This window comes from Vigna unguiculata, chromosome 10, assembly GCF_037176805.1.
Source record: "Vigna unguiculata cultivar grain cowpea cultivar isolate G323 ecotype 2 chromosome 10, ASM3717680v1, whole genome shotgun sequence".
NCBI classification, from domain to species: domain Eukaryota; kingdom Viridiplantae; phylum Streptophyta; class Magnoliopsida; order Fabales; family Fabaceae; genus Vigna; species Vigna unguiculata.
The window spans coordinates 24879447-24902593 of NC_140801.1; the positions used below are offsets into that span (position 1 = coordinate 24879447).

General features: G+C 35.8%; 1 protein-coding gene across 1 annotated transcript; it reads right to left on the reverse strand.

Moving 5' to 3' along the window:
• Nucleotides 1-1186: 1186 nt before the first annotated feature.
• LOC114165333 (uncharacterized) lies at nt 1187-1781 on the reverse strand. Its single transcript, XM_028049980.2, has 2 exons — nt 1431-1781; nt 1187-1384 (listed from the first exon to the last, which is right to left on the reverse strand). The coding sequence occupies exons 1-2, from the start codon at nt 1779-1781 to the stop codon at nt 1187-1189; spliced, it is 549 nt and encodes a 182-aa protein (XP_027905781.2).
• Nucleotides 1782-23147: the final 21366 nt, after the last annotated feature.

The following is a 23147-nucleotide window of genomic DNA, read 5'->3' on the forward strand; positions in this document are numbered from 1 at the left end:
ACCTCCACCTATAACTTCATATCTCATAATTTCTCTAGTAGTTCCACCTCCTTAATCATAAGGTGTGCAGTATGCACTATCTTCCTACTCAAGGCATCTGCCACTACATTCGCCTTCCTAGGGTGATATAGGAGCTCAAAATCATAGTCCTTTAGGAATTCCATCCATCTCCTCTGCCTTATGTTCAGCTCCTTCTGGATAATCCCTCCAAATCTTCAAGGTGAACACTATGGCTGCTAACTCTAGGTCATGAGTAGGGTAGTTTCTCTCATGAACCTTAAGTTGCCTTGAAGCATATGCCACAGCCTTCTTCTCCTGCATCAATACACAACCAAGTTCGAGGTGGGAGGCGTCATAGTAGACCTCAAATGGCTTCCCGACATCCGGGATCACAAGTATCGGAGCGCTAGTCAATCTTCTCTTCAGCTCCTGGAAACTTTCCTCACACTTATCTGTCCAAGTGAAGGGTTGGTCCTTTCGGGTAAGCAGTGTCAGGGTTGCCACTATCTTGGAGAATCCCTCTATAAATCTCCTATAGTAGCCTGCTAACCCCTCAAAGCTCCTGATCTCTGTGGCCGACTTAGGACTTTCCCACTTTACTACCGCCTCGACCTTTGCTGGGTCCATTGCAATCCCCTGGGCGGATATCACATGCCCCAAAAACTGAACCTCATCCATCCAGAATTCGCACTTGGACAACTTGGCATAGAACTGTTTCTCTCTCAGAACACCAAACACCAAACTCAGGTGTTCTGTATGCTCCTCCTAGTCTTAGAATAGATAAGGATGTTGTCTATGAAGACCATGACAAACTTATCTAAGAAGGGTCTGAAAATCCGATTCATGTAGTCCATGAACACTATTGGAGCATTGGTCACACCAAAAGCATAACCACGTACTCATAGTGTCCATACCGGGATCGGAAGGCCGTCTTCTGCACATCATCAACCTTTACCAAAATCTAGTGGTATCCTGACCGTAGATCTATCTTCGAGAACACAGATGACCCATGCAACTGATCCATCAAGTCATCAATCCTTGGGAGCGGATATTTGTTCTTGATAGTCATCTTGTTTAATTGTCTGTAGTCCACACATAGACGTGAACTCCCGTCCTTCTTCTTTACTAGCAACACTGGTGCTCCCCACGGCGAAGTACTAGGTCGGATAAACTGCTTCTCCATCAGTTACTCTATCTGTTTCTTGAGTTCCACCAACTCTGCCGGAGCCATGCGGTATGGAGCCATCGACACCGGACCTGTCCCCGGTACTAGGTCAATAGAGAACTCCACCTCTCTGTTGGGAGGTAACCCAGGTACTTCATCCGGAAACACGTCCTCAAACTCGTGTACCACAGGTATAACTGATGGTCTCTCTCTCCCCCACTTCCATACGGGCGAAGATTATGAAGCATTGCGTACCACTCTGAACCTCCCTCACCACCCCCTGAGGAGACACCAACTCAAGCTCCTTTGACTCGGGAAACAACAACCTCTTCTCCCGACAGTCTATAAGGATGCGGTTGGCAGAGAGCCAATCCATCCCTAGGATTACTTCTAACTCTTGGAGAGGTAGACATATCGGATTCACCTTATATCTGCTTCCCTCCACCTCCACAGGACACCTAGCACACAAGGACGACGTCCTGACCAAACCTGATACCAGAGTAGATACCACGAGTTCACACTGCAGCTCACACACCGGCAGACCCAACTTTTTCACACAAGCATCTGACACAAAGGAGTGTGTCGCTCCAGAATCATATAGCACACAAAATTTCATCCCAGCTATCTAACAAAAACCCATCACGAGGTTACCTGAACCTGTAGCTTTCGCTCATGTCATAGCATAAACTCGGCCCGTCGCCTGAGGCCTGTTGCCCCTGTCTCTCCGCTGATGCTGGTGAGAAGCCTGAATCGGAGGGCGTGGCGCTGTCCTAGCAAGAGTGGGACAATCTTTCCTAAAGTGGCCCTCCTTGCCACAGTTGTTGCATCTGCGATAACCCTCCATACGTGGGCAGGCACTCCTCAGGTGAGGACCCCTACATATGTAACACTGCACGCGACCCTGCTGAGGAGGAAGACCCCTAAACCCTTGGGGCTGATGGGGAGGTCTGTCATATGGTCTCCTCCGCTCCTCATGTCTGGGTTTGAACCCAGATGGTCCGCCTACCCTTTGTGACTGTTGAGGCCTCTGGCCCTCCACTTCGTTCTTCATCTTCTCCATTACTTTGGCCTTCTCCATCAGAGCGGTGAAATCCTTGATGGATAAAGGTGCCACCATCAAGCGAATGTCACCACGCAGCCCATTCTCGAACTTGCGACATCTTCACTCCTCCTCGAGTGGCAAGGTGTAGAAGCGACTGAGATGCTTGAACTTCTCAACATAGTTGGCTACGGACTTCTCTCCCTGAGTGAGCTGGAGGAACTCCACCTCCTTGGCATATCTGACGCTATCGGGGAAATACTCCGAGAGAAACCTTCCCCAGAAAGCCTCCCACGTGACTAGCTCTCCCCTCTGCTCCATAATGGATTTGGTGCTGGTCCACCAATGTTCGGCCTCCCCGGTGAGCATGTACACTGTGAAAGCCAACCTGTTCTCCGCTGGACATGTTTTTGCATCAAAGATCCTTTTCAGATCCTTCAGCCACTGGTCCACTGCATCAAGGCTCATCTTCCCATTGAACTTCACGAGATGGTGTTTCAAGAAGTCTTCCAGACTCCACTCCCTGACTAGCGGTCGTGGCTCTGGACCAAACACAGGTGCAACCACCCTGTTCTCCTCCAACTGGCGAAGGGCCTCCATATGCTGCCAATGGGCATCCTCAGCAGCTGCCCTAGCAGCCTCCATCTGCTGCATCACAAGTTGTTGCTGCTCAAGCGATGCTGCTTGTCGCTACATGGATGCTTCGTGTTACTGCATCATCGCGGTGCTCTGCTATGTCATAGCAGCCACCATCGCCTCTATTGCCTTGGCGATATCGGGCACGTCATCCTGGGACGATTGCAAAGTCCTACGAGGAGGTGCCATAGTTCACTGACACACAGAAAATCACTTGGTTAGGCTCGATAATGGCGAGAATTTAACTAAGAACACTCAGAAGACACAGAGAAAGCTAACCGGACATCCAAGTCCACATACCTAAGGAATGACCACTCTAATACCATAAATGTAACGTCCCATTTAATTAATACGCGTAATTAAAGAAACGTCACACAATTATAATATAACAAGGCAGTCTTAGAGTTTAAATATAACACCATACAGACCAAGGCATACCGCGATGCCACCAAAAAAAAGGAAACATATTAAACAGTTTACTGGGTTCCTAGAGAAATATAAAGGCAGACAAGTACATGGGCCGTAGCCCCAAAGATAGCCCAAGAAGGACAGAAAGTCCAGCCCAAAGAGGCTAAGCAGCGGATTCGTCTCTCCCCTGTTGACCACGGTTACCTCTCGCATATGCTCCTATCAATAAAATTGATGATCATCGCGAAGATAGAAGAATAACATACAAAGCAACCAAAAAGAAAGGGTAAGCTAGAGCCAACACATTTACCATGCAATCAAATGTACTTTCATAATTCAGTGTTCACACATACAATATACATTTATAACCCAAGCATGTTATGACCCTTCAATCAATACACTAAGACTCGACTCATTCGGATACATATAGCCTGGTCGAATTCAGCGGATGCTTGCGCTTGTGGTGGATACCTCTGCTCACCCCCGAGCTACTCACCCCTGAGCTAAGTGTTACAAGTGTTATAATGAATCAATTTCCCTTACACACAAGGTTAGCCCTTAATGAATTTCAAGCCTCCTACTACTCTAACCACAGGAGTCAGTTCGCTCTGAGTGAGACTAACTGACCCCTTAGAGTGTTAGGATGCAACCTTACCTTGAATCCTTATCAGACCATATAGATGGGGCACCACCATGGACACCCACTAACAGGGGCCATGAAATTACGTCTCGACCATTGAAGCACGACCCTGAAAGTCTCACCTAGAGACTCCAAGGAATTACGCACTGACACATACCAACATAATAAACAACCAAGAATTTTCACATACAATTCACATAATATTTCATACCAACATCCGTAACCAATCCTCATTTCTCACATGTCGAATCCATACCAACTCGTTATTCTCAACCAAGAGTAAAGTGTTTCTCCTCATACCAAAACCATGCCACTGGTTTACCAACCATCGAGATCCATTGTTGCTCATGCCAAATTTATGACCACACGCACATATATATGTATCCAACTTCTCATGTACAACTCATATAGAAATCATGCCAAGCTCACAATCACCCACATATAATCCCTTCCCAATCATGCATACTCATTCCCATTAAGCCATCATACAATAACCCATATAAACACAATTTAAACATGCAATCGCAGAGAACACAACATCTCGAGACACATCTTTGCCCAGCTCCTCGCTCAGGCTGGAGGGTCTCGCTCAAGCTAGAATGACTCTCGCTCAGGGGAGTTCTCCTCCGCCTAGGCGAGAGCTCGACAAAGAGTACAGTGGCCCCTACGCAATATCGCTTAGGCGAGACCCCTTCCGCCTAAGCGAGACATCTGCTCGCTCAAAACACGTTCTGGTCGTTTGGGTGACCACTCGCGCAGAAAGCCCTAGGCGAACCTCTGCACATCTCGCCTGGGCGAGGCAAGCTCGCCTGGGCGAGACTATCAGTGTCCACCACTATTCGCACCTGCACAACGCATACACACACACCCAACAGAGATTCCAACCAGTCCGGACACTCATAATAGTACACAATCTCAAAGAATCCACAAACCACAACGATACAAGCCAAATCACACCACATGAAGAGGTTCTAGCTTCCCTTACCTGGAACGAGCTAGTTTTAAGTGTCTCGACACGGAACAGCAGAGTACCAAAACTCTAGGAGAAGATCACAGAGCTGGAAAAACGAACAGGGGGTGTTTACTACTGAAACTCTAACACTACACACGGAAAATAGGATCAGAGATTTTAGAAGCATGGATTGGAAACACTTACGTGGGTCAAGAACGGAGTCAAGCGGAAAGTGAACTGAAGGTGCGCTCTGGAACCCTAGCAGAGGCAGCAGTAGCTCTAAGGGAAGGGAAATCTGTTTTTACGAAAATGAGCTCAAATTAGGGTTTGGGCACTTTAGGTCAGAAACGAATTGGGCCAACTCCCTTTAGGCCCAAAGATTGGACAGTCCAAAAATAAAACAAAACGGAAATAATTGGGCCTTACAATAAATTGTATATATAAATGTAAACAATAGATTCTTTAAAAATACAAATGTTAGACAAACGATGCAAATAAAATATAAAGATATAAGTGATCGAAAGCTACAAATGTTGACCCATGTAGAAAGATATAAAGAATAAACTCTTCTTTTGGAGTCATTTTTCAATTTGTTTGGATTTTGAATTTCAAATTTAAATTTTATTACCATATTTTTATAGTTTTCAAAATTTAGAATTTCAAATTGAAACTTTACTACTTTATATTTTAAATTTCAAATTTGGGAGTATGTATCTTAATTTAGAAAAAAAAAATATTAAAATTGAAATCATTAGTGAAATTTATATCTTTAAAAGTTTCAAGGATTTATAATTTTCACTTTGTAATGATACACGAATGTCTATGTTATAAAAATTAATTTTTAAATTATTGTTTAATCTTTTGTGAAATGTAAAAAATATGTGAAAGTTATTCAAGAACATTTAAAAATTAATTCAAAAAGGCTTTAATGTTTTACATTTTTTGTAGAGGTGTCAAAACGGGTCAACCTAGCCTCTTTTGCCCCGCCCCGCCTTTGGCCCACCTTTTCGCTTTACATTTTATTATTTTTTAATTTTCTTTTAACTTTAAAAAAAATTGTTTATAAATTATATATATATATATATATATATATATATATATAATTTTTTTTAATTGATTTTAATTTTTGGGTTAAATATGTTTTTGGTCCCTTCACTATTAGCAAAATTTGGGATTAGTTTCTCTTGGAAACTTTGAATCAATTTAGTCTTTTATCTTTAGAAATGCGTATATTTAGTCCTTTTAACCAAATTTTGTAAAGTTATTTGACGTTTCAAACGCATTTCATGATAGTATTTGATTTAACATTGAAGAAAAAATGTGTCAAACAATGTAAACAACTTAAATACAATCATGACATGCGTTTGAAACATCAAATAAACTTAACAAAATTTGTTTAAAAGGATTAAATCCACGCATTTTTAAAGATGAAGGATTAAAATCGTCCAAAGTTTCCAATAGGGAGTAATTCCAAATTTCATTGTTAGTTAAAGGACCAAAAACATATTTAACCCTTAATTTTTAAACACTACAAAAAATGGGTCGGCGGGTCAAGGAGGGCTGACTTGCCTTTGACCTGCTAGTGTGATGGGTTAGGCGGGCTGGGCCACAAAGGTTTGGCGGGTTGAAAACTCCAACTTGGCCTGCCCTTTTCTTGGCGACCCGACCCGCTTTGACATGCCTATATTTTTGAATGCTAAATTTTAAATTTAAACTTTGATATCATATTTTTACAAATTTTCTACTATTTTAAATTTTAAATTTAAATTTTATTTTATTTAAACTTTGAAGTTGAAATTTTTTGTATTGTTGACAATGTAAATGTTAATTAAGAAAATTCATTGCTTTTTTTTTTTATAGTTTAAATTTCAAATTGTAACTTATTTTTTAAAATGTTATAAAAATGTAACTTTTATATATATATATATATATATATATATATATATATATATATATATATATATATATATATATATATATATATATATATATATATATATATATGTATGTATATATTACTTTTTAGTAATGAGAAAGTGGTTCGATAACAATTTAAAAAAAAATCATTTAATATATGTATAATTTAAATAGAAAATCTTTTATATATATATATATATATATATATATATATATATTATTTATTGTCATGTTTTATTTTGTATATAATTTTATATAAAATAAATAAGTTTAATAGGATAATTAATGTTTAAGTTTTCCTAAAAGATTAAAAATATGTGACAGTTGTTCAAAAACATTAAAAAAACTTTAATTTGTGATGAATTAAAGTTCCAAAAGTCAGTTAACACCTCTGAAAAAGTAAAAGAATAATTGATCATATCACATCCTTTGTGAAAACTTCCAAATGCTTAGGAAGAGAGTAATAAAAAAGAACTTACTTACAAACATGGTTTATAATGAACATGAAAATCAGAAAATGACGAATATAATATTATAAATGAGAAAGAAAAACAAAGAACGTGTGTTTGTCCAATTAATACATTAGAAAAGGAAAATTGTATTGGAATGCATTTGTGATTTGAGTTTAAGTGTAGAGAAGTTTTTCAAATTTGACATAAAGTTATCCGTCTAATCCAATTTGAATATTAATATTAAAATGAATAAGTACAAATGATATTTTAAAAATTATTAATAATATTTATATCTTTTACGTGATATTTAATTTGTTTCAAGTGTGAATATTGAACTACATATTATTATTATTTTGAAAATTTTAATATTAATTTATTTCTATTTTAAAAATTATTTTATAACAGTAAAATTTTAATATTAATATTATTATTAAAATTTGCGAGAGAAGTTAATCAACATTCAAGTTTAATACTAATATTATTAATCCTTCTAAAAATATAAATGTTAGACTGGGAAAAAATGTAAATAGTAAAAAATTAAAAAACTACAAATGATAAACCATAAAAAAAAGTAAATATAAAGAGTATATTCATCTGGTGGTAGAGTTGTCATATTTTAGCACAAATTCATATTTTAAACTTTTATTTCTAAATTTTTCTTTACAATAATAAATTATAAATAATATAAATAGTTTAATAATTGACTTTGGTTAAAAGTACAATAGCATTAAATACTATAATTATTTATTTTTAGTTTAGCAACCGTATTGCTGTCATTATTTTATAATTTATTTATTGTGATGAATTATAATATGTTATATTATTAAGAATCATCAAATATTTTCAACTCTTTATTTTTAAGATTTTGTTCCCAAATACTATATCATTTATTTATTGTTTTATATCATATATTTAATTTTTATTATCTTGAATTGTAATTATTCATGTATTTTCATTAAACTTTTTTAATTTTTCATCTCCAGATTTTGTTCATATCTTAAATACGAACTTTGTTCATGATTAAAGATATCTTAAAGTTGTTTAGAGGAATTAAAATGGTTCATCAAAAAGACTTCACTTTTTTACCTTTTTTTTATTTTGAATTTTAGATTCAAACTTAAGTGGAATATTTTTATAACTTTTTTGAAATTTTAAATTTCAAATTTAAACTTGACTATTATATATATTTCAAATTTCAAATTTCACAGTATGAATCTTAATCTTGAAATAAGGTTGAAATTAAAATGATAAGTATTTTTGTATCTTTAAAATTAAAAAAAAAATTGAAATTTTCAATTTTTAAACTATATTTTAATTATTATTAGCTTTATTATGTTATTTTATAATTATATTTTTATTAAATATTATTATATTTTATAATAATTATTATATCGTTATTAATTCTTATATTTGTTATGAGAAACATTAAGAGTATTTATTAAAAAGACTTTAAATTTTTGTATATGTTTTATACTTTAAATGTTAAATTTTATTTTATTTATGGTCTTTTAAATCCAAACATTATTATTTAATATCTTAAAAGAAATTTTTCACTGAATTAGAAAGCAGAGAACAACTTCGTTTCCAATAAACTAATCTTGAAATTTAGTTTCAAAAAACATTTTATAATGCATTATAATATATATTTGAATATGTAAATGTGAATGTTATATATATTTTAATATTTCAATTCAATATATATATATATATATATATATATATATATATATATATATATATATATATATGCACTCATTTAATAGAGAATAATTTTATCAATAAAGGTGTGCAATAAAGGTGTCCAAGATAGTGTCTATTCGAAGTGATCATGGTGGGGAATTTCAAAATGAAAAGTGTGAACACTTTTGTGAAAAGCATAGCATTAAACATAATTTTTCTACACCAAGAACCCCACAACAAAATGGTGTTGTTGAAAGGAAAAACAGATCACTTGAGGAACTAGCTAGAACTATGTTAAATGAGAACTCACTACCTAAGTACTTTTGGGCTGATGCAGTCAACACTGCTTGCTATGTTTTAAATAGAGTGTTGATTAGGCCAATTTTGAAGAAAACACCCTATGAACTTTTCATAGGGAGGAGGCTTGTTTTAAGTCACTTAAAAGTATTTGGATGTAAGTGTTTCATTTTAAACAATGACAAAGAAAGCCTTGGCAAGTTTGATGCAAAAGCGGATGAAGGTGTTTTTCTAGGCTATGCTACACAAAGTCATGTATATAGAGTCTATAATAAGAGATTGATGACTGTTGAAGAGTCTATGCATGTTGTATTTGATGAAACTAACCCAAAATTGCAAGATCATGTGCCTAAGATTGCAGATGAAGAAGAAACAACACTGAAAAAGAAATCTGCTGCAGAACTGGAATCTGCTGCAGGAAATCAGTCAGTTGAAAAGGAAATTCAGTCGACTGAAAAAGCTGCAAATAATAATTTACCCAAGGAGTGGATTGAACCTAAAGGATTATCAAAGGACAACATAATTGGTGACATAGAATAGGGAGTATCCACTAGACGCAAGCTTGCATTCTTTCAACATGTTGCATTTGTTTCTCAAATTGAACCTAAGAATGTGAATGATGCATTGTGTGATAGTATTTGGGTTGTTGCTATGCAAGATTAACTTAATCAATTCACTAGGAATGATGTGTGGTCTCTTGTCCCTAAAACTGATGCAATGAATATGATTGGTACAAAATGGGTGTTTAGGAATAAAATGGATGAAAATGGTAATATAGTTAGGAATAAGGCTAGGCTAGTTGCTAAAGGTTATAATGAAGAGGAAGACATTGATTTTGATCAAACATATGCACCTGTGGCTAGGCTAGAAGCTGTGAGGTTATTGTTAGCATATGCATGCATGTGTAATTTCAAACTTTCTCAAATGGATGTGAAAAGTGCATTCTTGAATGGTTTCTTAAATGAGGAAGTGTATGTATCACAACCCCCTGGCTTTGAAGATCACCTCTATCCTAATCATGTTTTCAAATTGAAAAAGGCTTTATATGGTTTGAAGCAAGCACCACAATAGTGGTATGAGAGGTGAGCTAACCTACTTCTAGGGCTGCAAGTGAAGCAACTCAAGCATGGGACATTTTTAAGCCAGTCAAAATACTGTTTTCATCTACTGAAAAAGTTCAAAATGGAGGATTGCAAAGAGGTTGCCACTCCAATTGCTACAAACTGCCTTATGGATGTAGATGAGGCTGGAAACCAAGTCGATTCAACCAAATATAGAGGGTTAATTGGTTCCTTGCTATATCTAACTGCTAGTAGGCCGGATATACAATTTGGTGTTTGCTTGTGTGCTAGGTTTCAATCCAATCCAAAGGAATCACACTTTAAAGCTGCAAAACGGATTCTCAAGTATCTGAAAGGGACAACTAATGTTGGATTATGGTATCCTAATGAATCTAACATTGTTCTTAGTGGTTTTTCAGATTCTGACTATGTACGGTGCAAATTGGATAGGAAAAGCACAAGTGGTACATGCCATCTACTTGGATTAAGCCTAATCTCATGGAATAGCAAGAACCAAGCTTGTGTAGCACTCTCTACAGTTGAGGCTGAGTACATAGCAGCTAGACATGCATGTGCTCAAAGCATATGGTTGAAGCATCAACTTATGGATTATGGTGTAAAGCTAGAGAAGGTACCTCTTTATTGTGATAATACAAGTGCAATCAACCTAACCAAGAATCCAATTCAACATTCTAAAACTAAACACATTGAAATCAGGCATCATTTCATAAGAGATCATATTCAAAAAGGTGATATTGAAATCATGTTTGTGAAAACTGAAAATCAATTGGGGATTTATTCAATAAACCACTTGCACATGATAGATTTAATAAGCTTAGAACTGAATTAGGTATTCTTGACATGAAGAATGTATGTTGATATCTATTTGGCTTGTTAATTGTATTAGATCATGTGTGTTTTGCATTTAAAATGACAAAAATCTGTATAATTTGAAAACTGCCAGTATTTCAGTCAGCTAAATTTGCAATTTCAACACATAGATTTCATTTAAAATGTCAAAATCTGCATAATTTGTGTTCTGGAACTGTTTCAATCTGCTAAATCTCACAAAATAGCACATATATTTGATTCAAATTGGTCTGATGTGAATTTCGTGAAATCTAAAAATTTTAGTCAGCTAAAACTGCAAATTTAACACATAGATTTCATTTAAAACTGCCACTGCACCAAAAATCAGTTTTCTGGTACAGTTTTAGTCGACTTTGTATTTTTATGTGTTAAAATCACTTATGCTTATGTGGAATGCCTTGAATTGATTTTAATTGATTAACCCAGTCAAAGTATGCATCACATGACTATTTTTGGACTGTAGCAGTAGTTGTAACAATTATTACATCAACTAAAATCAACTTTTCAGATTGCATTGACCATAAAGTGCTTTAATTACATGATTTCCAATGTGCATGCATTAGATATGAACTGTTTGTGAGTGGATTGATCATAAAACGCATGGGAAACACATCACTGCATCTCTGATTTAGATTCCCCTTACATTTAAGTGTTGTGATTTCCTGTACTGCATTGAAACCAGAAAATCTGCACAATTTAATTGACTGATTTTGAAAATCAACCTTTTGATTCTATAAATGCTTGCATAAGCATCATGCATTGGCATTCTCATTTGGTAGTAAGAGCCAAACCTACTTTTCACCATGCCTAGAAGAGCACGAGCTGCCCCCTTAGATGATGAAAGCTCCACTCCACCTACTCCGTCTTCTCCAAATGCTATAAATCAAGGAAGACTTGAGATATGGTTTGAAGGTCATGAGGACAAAATTCAAACCTTCTTGATTGAGATCAATAGGAAGCAAATCATTCTTCCTAGGTGATTCGTATGTCATGGCTAAGGGCAAAAAACTTTGGCAACCTTGAGCAACATCTCAAAGCTCAAAAATTGAAGACTTTCCTTGAGCTTTCGGGTAAGGTGTATCCGGATTTGGTGAAGGTGTTCTATGCCAACCTCATGTTTAGCAATGGTGTTCTGAAATCAACTGTCAAAGGTGTGGAGATGGAAATCACTAGGCAAACATGGAAGGATGTGGCTGGCCTAAGGCAAAGAGGTGTGCAAGTCCGCAAAGGTGAAACTAAGGCAGTGGAGGAGTTCAACAAGGTGCAATACTTCAATCAATGTGTAAGAAACCAAGGTGAGCAAGCTAGAAATTTCCATGTGGGAAGGCTTCGTGTGGAGGAAAGGTTGCTAGCCATGGTGGTGACCAAAATCATCATGCCTAGAGGGAGCAACCATGCTACCTTCAAGACCTCAACATGGCTCTGCGCATCACATGTACTGCACAACAAGGTTTCAAGACTTGGATGACCAACTCCATAATGTTCATGACCTCCTCTCTAATGTCTACAACAGAGACAACCCTAGGAATGAGTGAAGGGGATGGCTCATAGGTCATGCATTGCATTTTCGTGCTGCATTTTGTGTGTCTGCTGTTTGTTCCAATATTTTAGTTGGCTATTTTCTCATTTCAGTCGACTGATCATATCAATTTTTAGCTTCATGATGTATCTGTCATTTCTGTTTCTGGTTTGATGTGTTTGTATTCGTACAAGGTGCCCTGGTACACCCCTATGTTAATGCTTTAATGAAAATTTTCATCTTTCCAAATTGATCTATGCATTTACTTTCATTTGATGAATCCAAAGGGGGAGAAAATGAGTTAAAATGAGTAAAAGTGTGTTAGATTTGGAAATCCTGTAATAAATCTACTGGAATCATATAATACTGCAAACTTAATCCAAAATCTGAAGTTAAATCATATTATTAATGATAGGGGGAGCAATGCATATGCGATATGTATGTATGCTTGTGTGCTTTTGCTTGGTTGTATATTTGGAATATTGGTATCTTGTATGCAAAAGCTTTTTCAGGTTTCTCTATGGATCTTAGCTCATCAATTCAACTCGAGGATGTTGGCTTCATCAATTCAGGGGGAGATTGTTGGCACAAGCAAGCTTGAAGCAAAGAATTGATATAGCCATTTGTATGAAGATCTTAAGTGTTTGATGAAGATTGATGAAGATCCTCTTGAAGATTAAGTTTTAATGTGTTAAATCTGTATATAACATGTTAAATGTAACGTGTTAGTGTTATACATTGTTGATAGGCTATATGACATAGGTTAGATGTCTTGTGTGCCTTAGTGTGTCTCTTTTAATTTGTTAAAATGGGTTTTAACAGGTTAAAAGGCTTGTTGTATATAGTTTCTGGTATGAATGCATTCAGTCAGTTGAATTATTTTTCAATCGACTGATTTCACTTAAGTCAGGTGAAATCAGTTGACTGTACGGAAAATTCAATCGACTGTTTTCATTTAAACCAGACTATATAAGTTGTGTTTTCGTGAGCAGAGGTGCAAATCTAAGTTTTTCTGAACGAAATTGTGTCATTCATCTCTGGGAAGCGTTCCCTCTCTGCAATACACAGTTGCAACTCATGTTTGAAGATCTTGGTTGATCTTGGAGGCATTTTGGCTTGTGAGTAGCTAGAAGAACACATGTATGGTGTGCTAGGGACAACCACAATCAGGTTTGGACGTTCTTGTGCCTCTAGATGGTTTGCCTGATGTGATTTCAGGTCTGCAAGTGTGATTGTTGTAGGTTATGGTTCTAGATTTTGGTGAATCAAAAATCTTGTGTGCTTTGTGTTCAAAAGTGTAATCTTGGTGTTTGATTTGTAAAACTTTTGAATATAGTGGAAACCAGGCTCAGGTTGTCCTGGAAAACTCGATGTAGCTCTGTGATTGAGTGAACCAGTATAAAAACAAGTGTGCATTCTTCTTTCCCTCATCTCCCTCTCTTTGAAACTCTTTAAAAACTCAAGAAAACCAAGCAATTTGATATTTGGTGTGATTCAATGCGTTATTGTGTAATCTGAGGCTTTGTACTTGTTATTAATACTGATTGGAACATGTCTTGTATGTAAAAGATAGATGTTTGAGTTGAATTCGCAAATTCTGCATTCTGCATAATTCTCCAGTATTTTAGCCGACTGATTTGTCTTTTTAATTGACTGTTTCATAGCATCAAGAACAATTTAGTCTGCTGTTTTATATTTTAATCGACTGAAAGTGTACTGGTCTGCTGCATTTACATCCAAATATTCCAGTCTATTAGATTCAATTGAAAAAGGTTTTAAGCTTTTGAAAAAGTTTTATAAAGCCAATTCAACCCCCTTCTTGGCTAAACTCACCATTTCAAAACTAACAGTACCTACACTTTTCCTTCACACAAGTATTACTATTCCATTTACCCTCTTAAATTCAAGTAGTTTATTTTAATCAGCATGAGGCTTTTATGTTCTATCATGTTATCTAATACTTTTACTGTTTAACATTACATGATCTAATTTGGAGGCTTTAAATGATAATTGTATTGGAAGAACATAAAAAAATGGTTTACCAAATAAGATAAAGTGAGGAACGAAACTATCAATGTCTTAAATGCATGTCTGGTTTCTACTTAAATTGCTAAGTTGAAAATGGTGCGATGGTTGGTAAAAAACATACTTAAATTTAAATTACAATGTACCTCAATTTTTCAAAGGAAGGAATTTTTCCGATATACTTTACTAGTTAGTGTAGTGTAAATTAGTGTTCAATTCTATTTTCAAATGTATGATATAGTATGTGATGAGGTCGTCGGTACCGTTAATCGACAAGAAATAACTCAATGCTATAAGTCTTGTTAGGGTCACATCAGTATGTAATTAGGTGTTTCTAGTAATAACTAACATTGCAAAGCTAATATTTGTTTCAAGCTTTAGATGGTAGTTTCTTTAGTATGTATAAGTTTGTAGTTTTAGTTTTGATTCACTAACCTCATGAAGTTAACATTTTTACTATCTAGTTCTATTTTCTAACTTTAGTATTTTCTATTCTATTTTAATTTTGTAGGTACTATAGTTGCAAATTTTTAGAGTCCATTTAGCATTTGAAGATTATTATGTTGAAGCGACCTTGTTATTACACTTTAGTTTACTTTAGTATTTCTGTTTTACATGTTTTTTCAGCTCACTGTCCTATTTTAATTATGCATAGCAATAATAGTAGTTACTTCTGATTCTGATTAGAGTAATATAGCTTAATTATATTATAAATAGATGTAGTTAGATAAATTTGTGATGTTTTGATTCTTCTTAGAAAATAGCCAGTTTAGTTCGTTTACAATTTTATGTTGTTGATTTACATTTGCTTAGTTAATTTGAATTCAATTTAATAGTTAGAAAATAGTATAATTCGGTTCAAAAATATTGTATTTTTACTACAAGAAAAATGGCTATTATCTAGGAAAATTTATTTACGAAAAATATTTTGTGGATAATTTTCTTTTATCTATGAAAAGTAGGCGTAGATAATGTATACATTCGTGGGTAACACAAAAATAAATTATGTACGAAAGTTTCGTAGGTAACCATGACTGACTTTGGTGCAAAACTTTTCTACAAAGCATTACCTATAAAATTCTACGTAGATAACTAATATTATAAAAAAATATATAAAAAATAATTCAAAAAAACGTTACCTACGAACATATTTCATATGTAAATATCAAATTATTTTTTATTAAAAATAAAATATTACGTTCAGACAAAATATCCACTCTACTCTCACTCACTCTCGCAACCTCCACTCCACTCTCACGGACTCTCGAAACCTCCACTCCACTCTCACTCACTCTCGAAACCAACACTCTCCCTCGCTTAAAACTCATCACTTCAACCTCCATCACTTGAAACCTCCATCAGCGTAGTGCATCATCGCAGCGATAGTAAGCCTCCATCACGCAGACGCAGCGCAATGTCATCGTCGCAGCGTAGTGAGCCTCCATCAGCGAAACGCAGTGTCATCATCAGCCGACCTTCATTGATGATAAAGGATTGACCCCAACCAAGGATGGAGGCACATGCTTAAGAAGACTAAGCATGTTTAGAAAGGAAGTTCACTAATCCTTCACCCCTTTCCTTTGTGTTTGTTATTTTTGATTCCCTAAGTTGACTTAGTTGAATCAACTTCAGTTGACTTGTTGACCTTTGAGTAGGTTTGACTTGTTGACTATAGTTGACTTGACTTAAGCCAACATGCTAATCTATGTTTATTTGCTTTGTAGGTTAATTAGGAGTAAGAAAGCAATGCTAGGTGGCGCATGGTGATTGGGGAGCATAAATGATGTGGATGAGAGAGTAAAGCAAAGGCATAAAGCATAAAGTAAAAGGCATAAAACAAGTGTACCTATGTACCTTTGGTCTCCTTTGTTTTTAGCACACTTTGGCCACTTTTTGGAGACATATGAGACACATTCTTTGTCTCCTTTTGTGCTAGAACGAAATTAGCCTTGCACACACCATAGTTGGCTCTTCTGTCTCTCATTTTTGTAACCTTATTTGACCTAGTTTCTAGAAGCTAGGGTTAGGTTTTTGTAAAGACATCCTTAGGTATCTTTTATTTGCTTAGAGGCCCCTAAACTCTTCTATATAAGGGGTGCTCCTAGACATGTAAAAGGGTTGAACATTTTGAAGTAAAAACACTCTTGTGTCTCAACCATTTGTAAGAGTTTCCTCCCTTGGGAGTGAATACTTTTAAGCCTTATCTTGCATAGCAAGTGGCGGCACACATCCACTCATCTTCAAGGTTGCCATGGCTTCTAGCCTAGCCTTGTAGTGGCGTGCTTCTCACATTTTTTATCATTTCTTTCCTTTCCATTTTATGTTTTCTTCTTCCTTTAATTATTCTTGGTTTTCTATGCTTTATGTGCTTTCCATTTCCTTTTTGTTTTGAATCAATCCATCATCTTCTTCTCTTGAGCTTTGTGAAAGGAACCTTCACATCTAGATAGCTTGCTATCTTAATGTCCAGTGGGGATTTCACTTAGCTTTCTTAATCAACTCACACCATATTCAATAATCTTAAGAAGGAACAAGATAATCCTTCACAATTTGGTATCTAGAGCCTAGATTATCTTGAATATGATGTTTTTCATGTGCTAACCTTGTCTTGTTGTAGCTATCTTTGTATGGTTCAAATCCACTTCCATTGCACACAAAAACAATGCTGGCAGAAACTGTTCACGATTTTAAAAGATTAAACTGCACCTGCTCAGTGATCCAAAAATTACATTCTTGATGTCAAAAGAAAGATCTGTTAGTCTAGTTTCTAACAAATAAAGAACCAATGCATTTGGAGTTTTGTGGAGAGAGTTATGATTGAAATAGTGAGCAAAGGTCAGAGCTGCCGAGATCACCGCGAATCAACGTTTTTCAGGTTATGTTGGGCAGTTTTGGCTACTGTTTTTGTTACTCTTCTTACTCCTAAATGTGGTTGGATAACATGTCTTTGGATGCTTAGTCTTTGAGCCTCAAATTCATGAGTTTAAATGCATGATAGCTATATGTTTGTGTCTTTGTGTATGTCATGTTGAGTCTTTAAATGTGTCTAACTTTTGCTTGAGTCATATGTCATATACTTCTTTGAGTTTTCTTATTCTTATTTCTAAGTATTTGAGCTATTGCATGAGATCTATGCCTTTTGTTGTAGCATGCTCCTTGAAATTGATTTTGACCTAATTTTTAAGGAACTAAGTGTTCAAGACACCCTAAAATATCCTTCTCATCATCTTAAGTACCTAGTTTTGAAAACAAAAATTATTTTCATGACCAAAAACAGTTTGGCCGAGAGCTAATGTGTTGCTTGGTGAATCCATTTGGCAATTTTTACTAGGTGTTATGCTACCAAATTTTATACTTGGATTTTTAGTGATATTGGCAAATTAGTTCCATGCTTTAACTTGGTTATGATCTTTCTTGATGTATGCATAATTTGAGGTATAATCTTGGCTTGTTCAAATGCTTTCCATAGAGTCTTTAAAAGTGTTTTTCATTGCTTTAGACTTGTTCAAGTTTTTTCTTTATAACAAAATTTCCTTAGAAGTTAAACTTTCTTGTTTTTGTGCTTTTCTTGCTTGTCACTAGGTGTTCTTTGTTGTGACTTAGTAGTTTTCTTTTCTTGAAACTCTTGGGATGTTGTGGCTGAATCACTTGTCTTGCATTTGAAGGTTTTGAACAAGTTTTTAAAAGTGTTCGCTTCACTCCTTTGGTGGATTTTGAGTGCTAGCCTTGCCTTGTTACTTTGGGAGAGTGATCTAAACACTTGGGTTACAATTTGGGTTGGATTTGGTCTCGATTTTCATGTTGTCTAACCCCTAATCCATTTATTTTGTCTCGGATTTGAGTGTTTTTGTTGTAGGAATCATGGCAAGTTCATAAAATGCACCTACACCAAACAAAAACAATACATTGATGAGATTGCTTCGGGATTTGGAGTTGTCTAGGAAGGAGGCCTTTGAACAATTGAGAAAGGACAAGGAGCAAAGTGACCTAAGAATCCAAGAGCACATTCAAAGGCTTGAAGCTAAGGAGCAAGAAAGAGAGGCTAGGAAAAGAGGGCATTCTAGGCACAACCCATCACAAGAGAAGCAAACTCCAAAGATTCCTAAGTTCAAAGGAGAAAATGACCCAAACATCTACATTGAGTGGGAACAAAAAGTGAACCAAATTTTTACCATTCATGTAGTTAGTGATCAAGAGCAAGTAGATTTGGTAGTCTTAGAGTTTGAGGATTATGCCATGACTTGGTGGCATCAATTATGTATGAACAATATTAACCAAGAGTCACTCGCGACTTCTTGGAGGGACCTTAAAAATTTGATGCGCGCTAGATTTGTTCCTTCCTACTATAGGAGGGAGACTCTTTTGAAGCTCCAAAGGCTTCAACAAGGGTCCATGTGTGTGGATGAATATTACAAGTTGATGGAGTCCATGCTTCTAAAAGTAGGACTACAATTTGAAAGTGAAGAGGAAAAGGTAGCTAGATTTGTGAGTGGGTTAAGGAGGGACATACAAGATTTAGTAGAGTTATATGAGTACTCCTCTCTTGACAAAGTTTTACATTTGGCTACCAAAGTTGAAACTCAATTGCAAAAGAAAAAAAAGGCCAAGAGGAGTGGTTCATACAATGACTACTATTCTAGTACTTGGAAAGATAAAGAAAGAAAACATGATAAATCACCACCCAAGAGTTCCCTAGACCCACCTCCTAGGACTAATTCGTTTAGGCCTTCTAATGAAACTCTTAATTCTTCTCAAGGTACAAGGTCAAGTTCTACAAAATGTTTAGGATATGGGCACACAGCTTCAAATTGTCATACCAAAAGAACCATGGCCTTAAACCTTAAAAAAGAAGTAGAGAGTGAAAATTATTCTCCCCCTTCCCCCAAAAGTACTTCTTCCCACACTTCTTCAAGTGAAAGGATTAAACCCCTTGAAGGTGGATTGTTAATGATAAGGCACCAACTAAGATAAGTTTCCAAGGAACTTCAACCTTCTTAAAGACAAAAGCTTTTTCATTCAAGGTGTCATATCAAAGACAAACTATGTCCCCTCCTCAGAGATAATGGAAGTTGTGTAAATGTGGTTAGCACAAGGGTTGTGGACAAGCTTGGCTTGAAAACTATCCCTCATGTCAAGCCCTAAACGCTGTCATGGCTTAAGAAAGAAGACATTAAAGTAACTCAACAAGTCCTCATTAACTTTTCAATTGGAAATTTTAAAGATGAGGTGTTATGTGATGTTGTGCCTATGGAAGCAACTCATATTTTGCTAGGTAGGCCATGGCAATTTGATAGAAAAGTCTTTTATGATGGCCATGCTAACACCTATGCTTTCTCCTTCCAAGGCAAGAAGTTCACACTCCTACCTCTCTCACCCAATCAAGCAAATGAGGACCAAAATAAAGTGAAAGATAAGAGAAAATATGAAAAAGAAAAAGAGCAAGTTACCTCCAAAGTGTTACTTACCTCTAAAAAAAGATTTCCAAAGCAAGATGGACATCACCATTCTTCCTTCTCTTGCAAGGCTCAAAAGGAAGACCCAATGCGCAAGCATGAGAGGAAGAGTGGTCTAGAAAAGAGGGATGGCCTAACAAAAGCTAAGGGTAGTACCCTTAGAAAGGATGGAACAAGAGCTCATATAAGGGAGGCGCAAAACCTCCCCCAAATCAAGTCAAGCTCCATCCACAAAGGCTTAAAGAATTGGTGGTCAAATTCTTTCCAAGAAGGGGAGGATGATGAAGGATTGACCCCAACCAAGGATGGAGGCACATGCTTAAGAAGACTAAGCATGTTTAGAAAGGAAGTTCACTAATCCTTCATCCCTTTCATTTGTGTTTGTTATTTTTGATTCCCTAAGTTGACTTAGTTGAATCAACTTTAGTTGAATTGTTGACCTTTGAGTAGGTTTGACTTGTTGACTATAGTTGACTTGACTTAAGCCAACATGCTAATCTATGTTTATTTGCTTTGTAGGTTAATTAGGAGTAAGAAAGCAATGCTAGGTGGCGCATGGTGATTGGGAGCATAAATGATGTGGATGAGAGAGTAAAGCAAAGGCATAAAGCATAAAGTAAAAGGCATAAAACAAGTGTACCTATGTACCTTTGGTCTCCTTTGTTTTTAGCACACTTTGGCCACTTTTTGGAGACATATGAGACACATTCTTTGTCTCCTTTTGTGCTAGAACGAAATTAGCCTTGCACACACCATAGTTGGCTCTTCTGTCTCTCATTTTTGTAACCTTATTTGACCTAGTTTCTAGAAGCTAGGGTTAGGTTTTTGTAAAGATATCCTTAGGTATCTTTTATTTGCTTAGAGGCCCCTAAACTCTTCTATATAAGGGGTGCTCCTAGACATGTAAAAGGGTTGAACATTTTCAAGTAAAAACACTCTTGTGTCTCAACCATTTGTGAGAGTTTCCTCCCTTGGGAGTGAATACTTTTAAGCCTTATCTTGCATAGCAAGTGGCGGCACACATCCATTCATCTTCAAGGTTGCCATGGCTTCTAGCCTAGCCTTGTAGTGGCGTGCTTCTCACATTTTTTACCATTTCTTTCCTTTCCATTTTATGTTTTCTTCTTCCTTTAATTATTCTTGGTTTTCTATGCTTTATGTGCTTTCCATTTCCTTTTTGTTTTGAATCAATCCATCATCTTCTTCTCTTGAGCTTTGTGAAAGGAATCTTCACATCTAGATAGCTTGCTATCTTAATGTCCAGTGGGGATTTCACTTAGCTTTCTTAATCAACTCACACCATATTCAATAATCTTAAAAAGGAACAAGATAATCCTTCATCAATCGTCGACCCACACAGTGACTCTATGGCGGAAACGTGTCCCGACCTTCATCGTTCTTAAAGCAAAACCCTTGTTAGAAAACCCTCCGCGAATTTGGAAAAAAATTGTAAGTGATGGGTTTAGGGTTTTACATTTTGGGATGTATGTTAGTGGCTATGTGAATAATCCTTATGAATAAGGCCGTGATGGCTACTTTTCCCATTCCCTCCCTTGAATCTTTCATCTACGTGCCTTTGATTTACAATATGCCATGCTTATTGAGGGACGAAGCTAATTTTTGTAAGCTAATTTCTGTTTTGTACAGGACCTGGGTGTTCTTCTCTTGGAGTGGGTGCATTATCTGAAAATGGAGCTTTTAGACCAAACAGGAAAGTTCTGATTAAAAATGAGTACAGTTGGAACAGAGGTACTCCATGGAGAAACTGATCATTCCATTATAAGTGAAAGAATTGCTCCTATATGATAAGAGTTACATTGTAATGTAGAGGCAAACATTTTGTATTTGGAGACACCAGTTAGAGTAGGGTTCTCTTATGCTATAGGTGGCTCTTCCTACGAGACTGTGAATGATGAGACAACAGGTAATCTACTTCAATGGCTTTGGAAGTTTGTTCCTATGAGACTGTGAATGATGAGACACCAGTTACATTGTAATTGCTTTGGAAGTTTGTTCATTTTATTGTCTTTTAATCTTTTGAGACAAATAAGCTCTTATTTAGAAAGCTTCTTTAAATCATATCTTCTGTCAAAAAAGGAACGTACTCTACATTTTTAAGCTTTTAAAAAGTTGAGACAAAATAGCAATTAGTGCTAAAAATGCGACACCACTTTTGCATCATATGATGTACTAACTAAAAAAAATCAAATCACACACACAACTACTCAATTATGCTATATCAAATTGGCTTCACTTTCACACTTAAATCAGAATTTGTTACATATAAGCACATCATGAAAGTTAAAATGATAAGGGAGAAAAGATACATAATCTGTAAAAGACACCTAAAACATAAACTAAAATCATCCATACAAGTCCTAATTAATTAAAAGTGATCAAAGGAAGACTCAAAACCTGAGTTGTAAAAGAACTTCTAAAACTCACTACTTAAAACTCACAAGGTTCGTAATCTCTTGTTTCTAGGTTTGTTATCTTGTGTTTTTGATTAAAATGTGCTTATGTAGATTTGGGTGATCAAAGTTCAGATTTGAAGAGACCTTCATGAGATTAATTGCTTGAGTGTGAGATAAATTAAGGTAAATGCTTGGTTTATCTTATATACAATTTAATCTTTTATAGCTTTTTGTTTTGCTATGATGATTGTGTATTTTTTGTTGAATCTGCTATAGATACATAAACTTGTTGGTTAGAAACACTATTTATTCAAAACTACTCAAACTACACTAAGGTAGGTCACTAACTAGACTAAACTTGCTAAAAACTACAAACCAGCACCTACAATTTACCTATTCTAAAGCAGATTTATGACACAATAAAACTCTCCAAAAGCATTCAAAGTAAAAATACTATAAGCTAACTAGAAATCAATTTTTGCTATACTAAACTAAGCTAAGATGTAAAAATACTATAACTAGCCTAATAATGCAGAATTATAGAACTAACAAAATAAAAAATAGAAACTAAGAGTAACTAGCTACTCAAATTGATTCTAGAACTAGGATGCTGAAATTA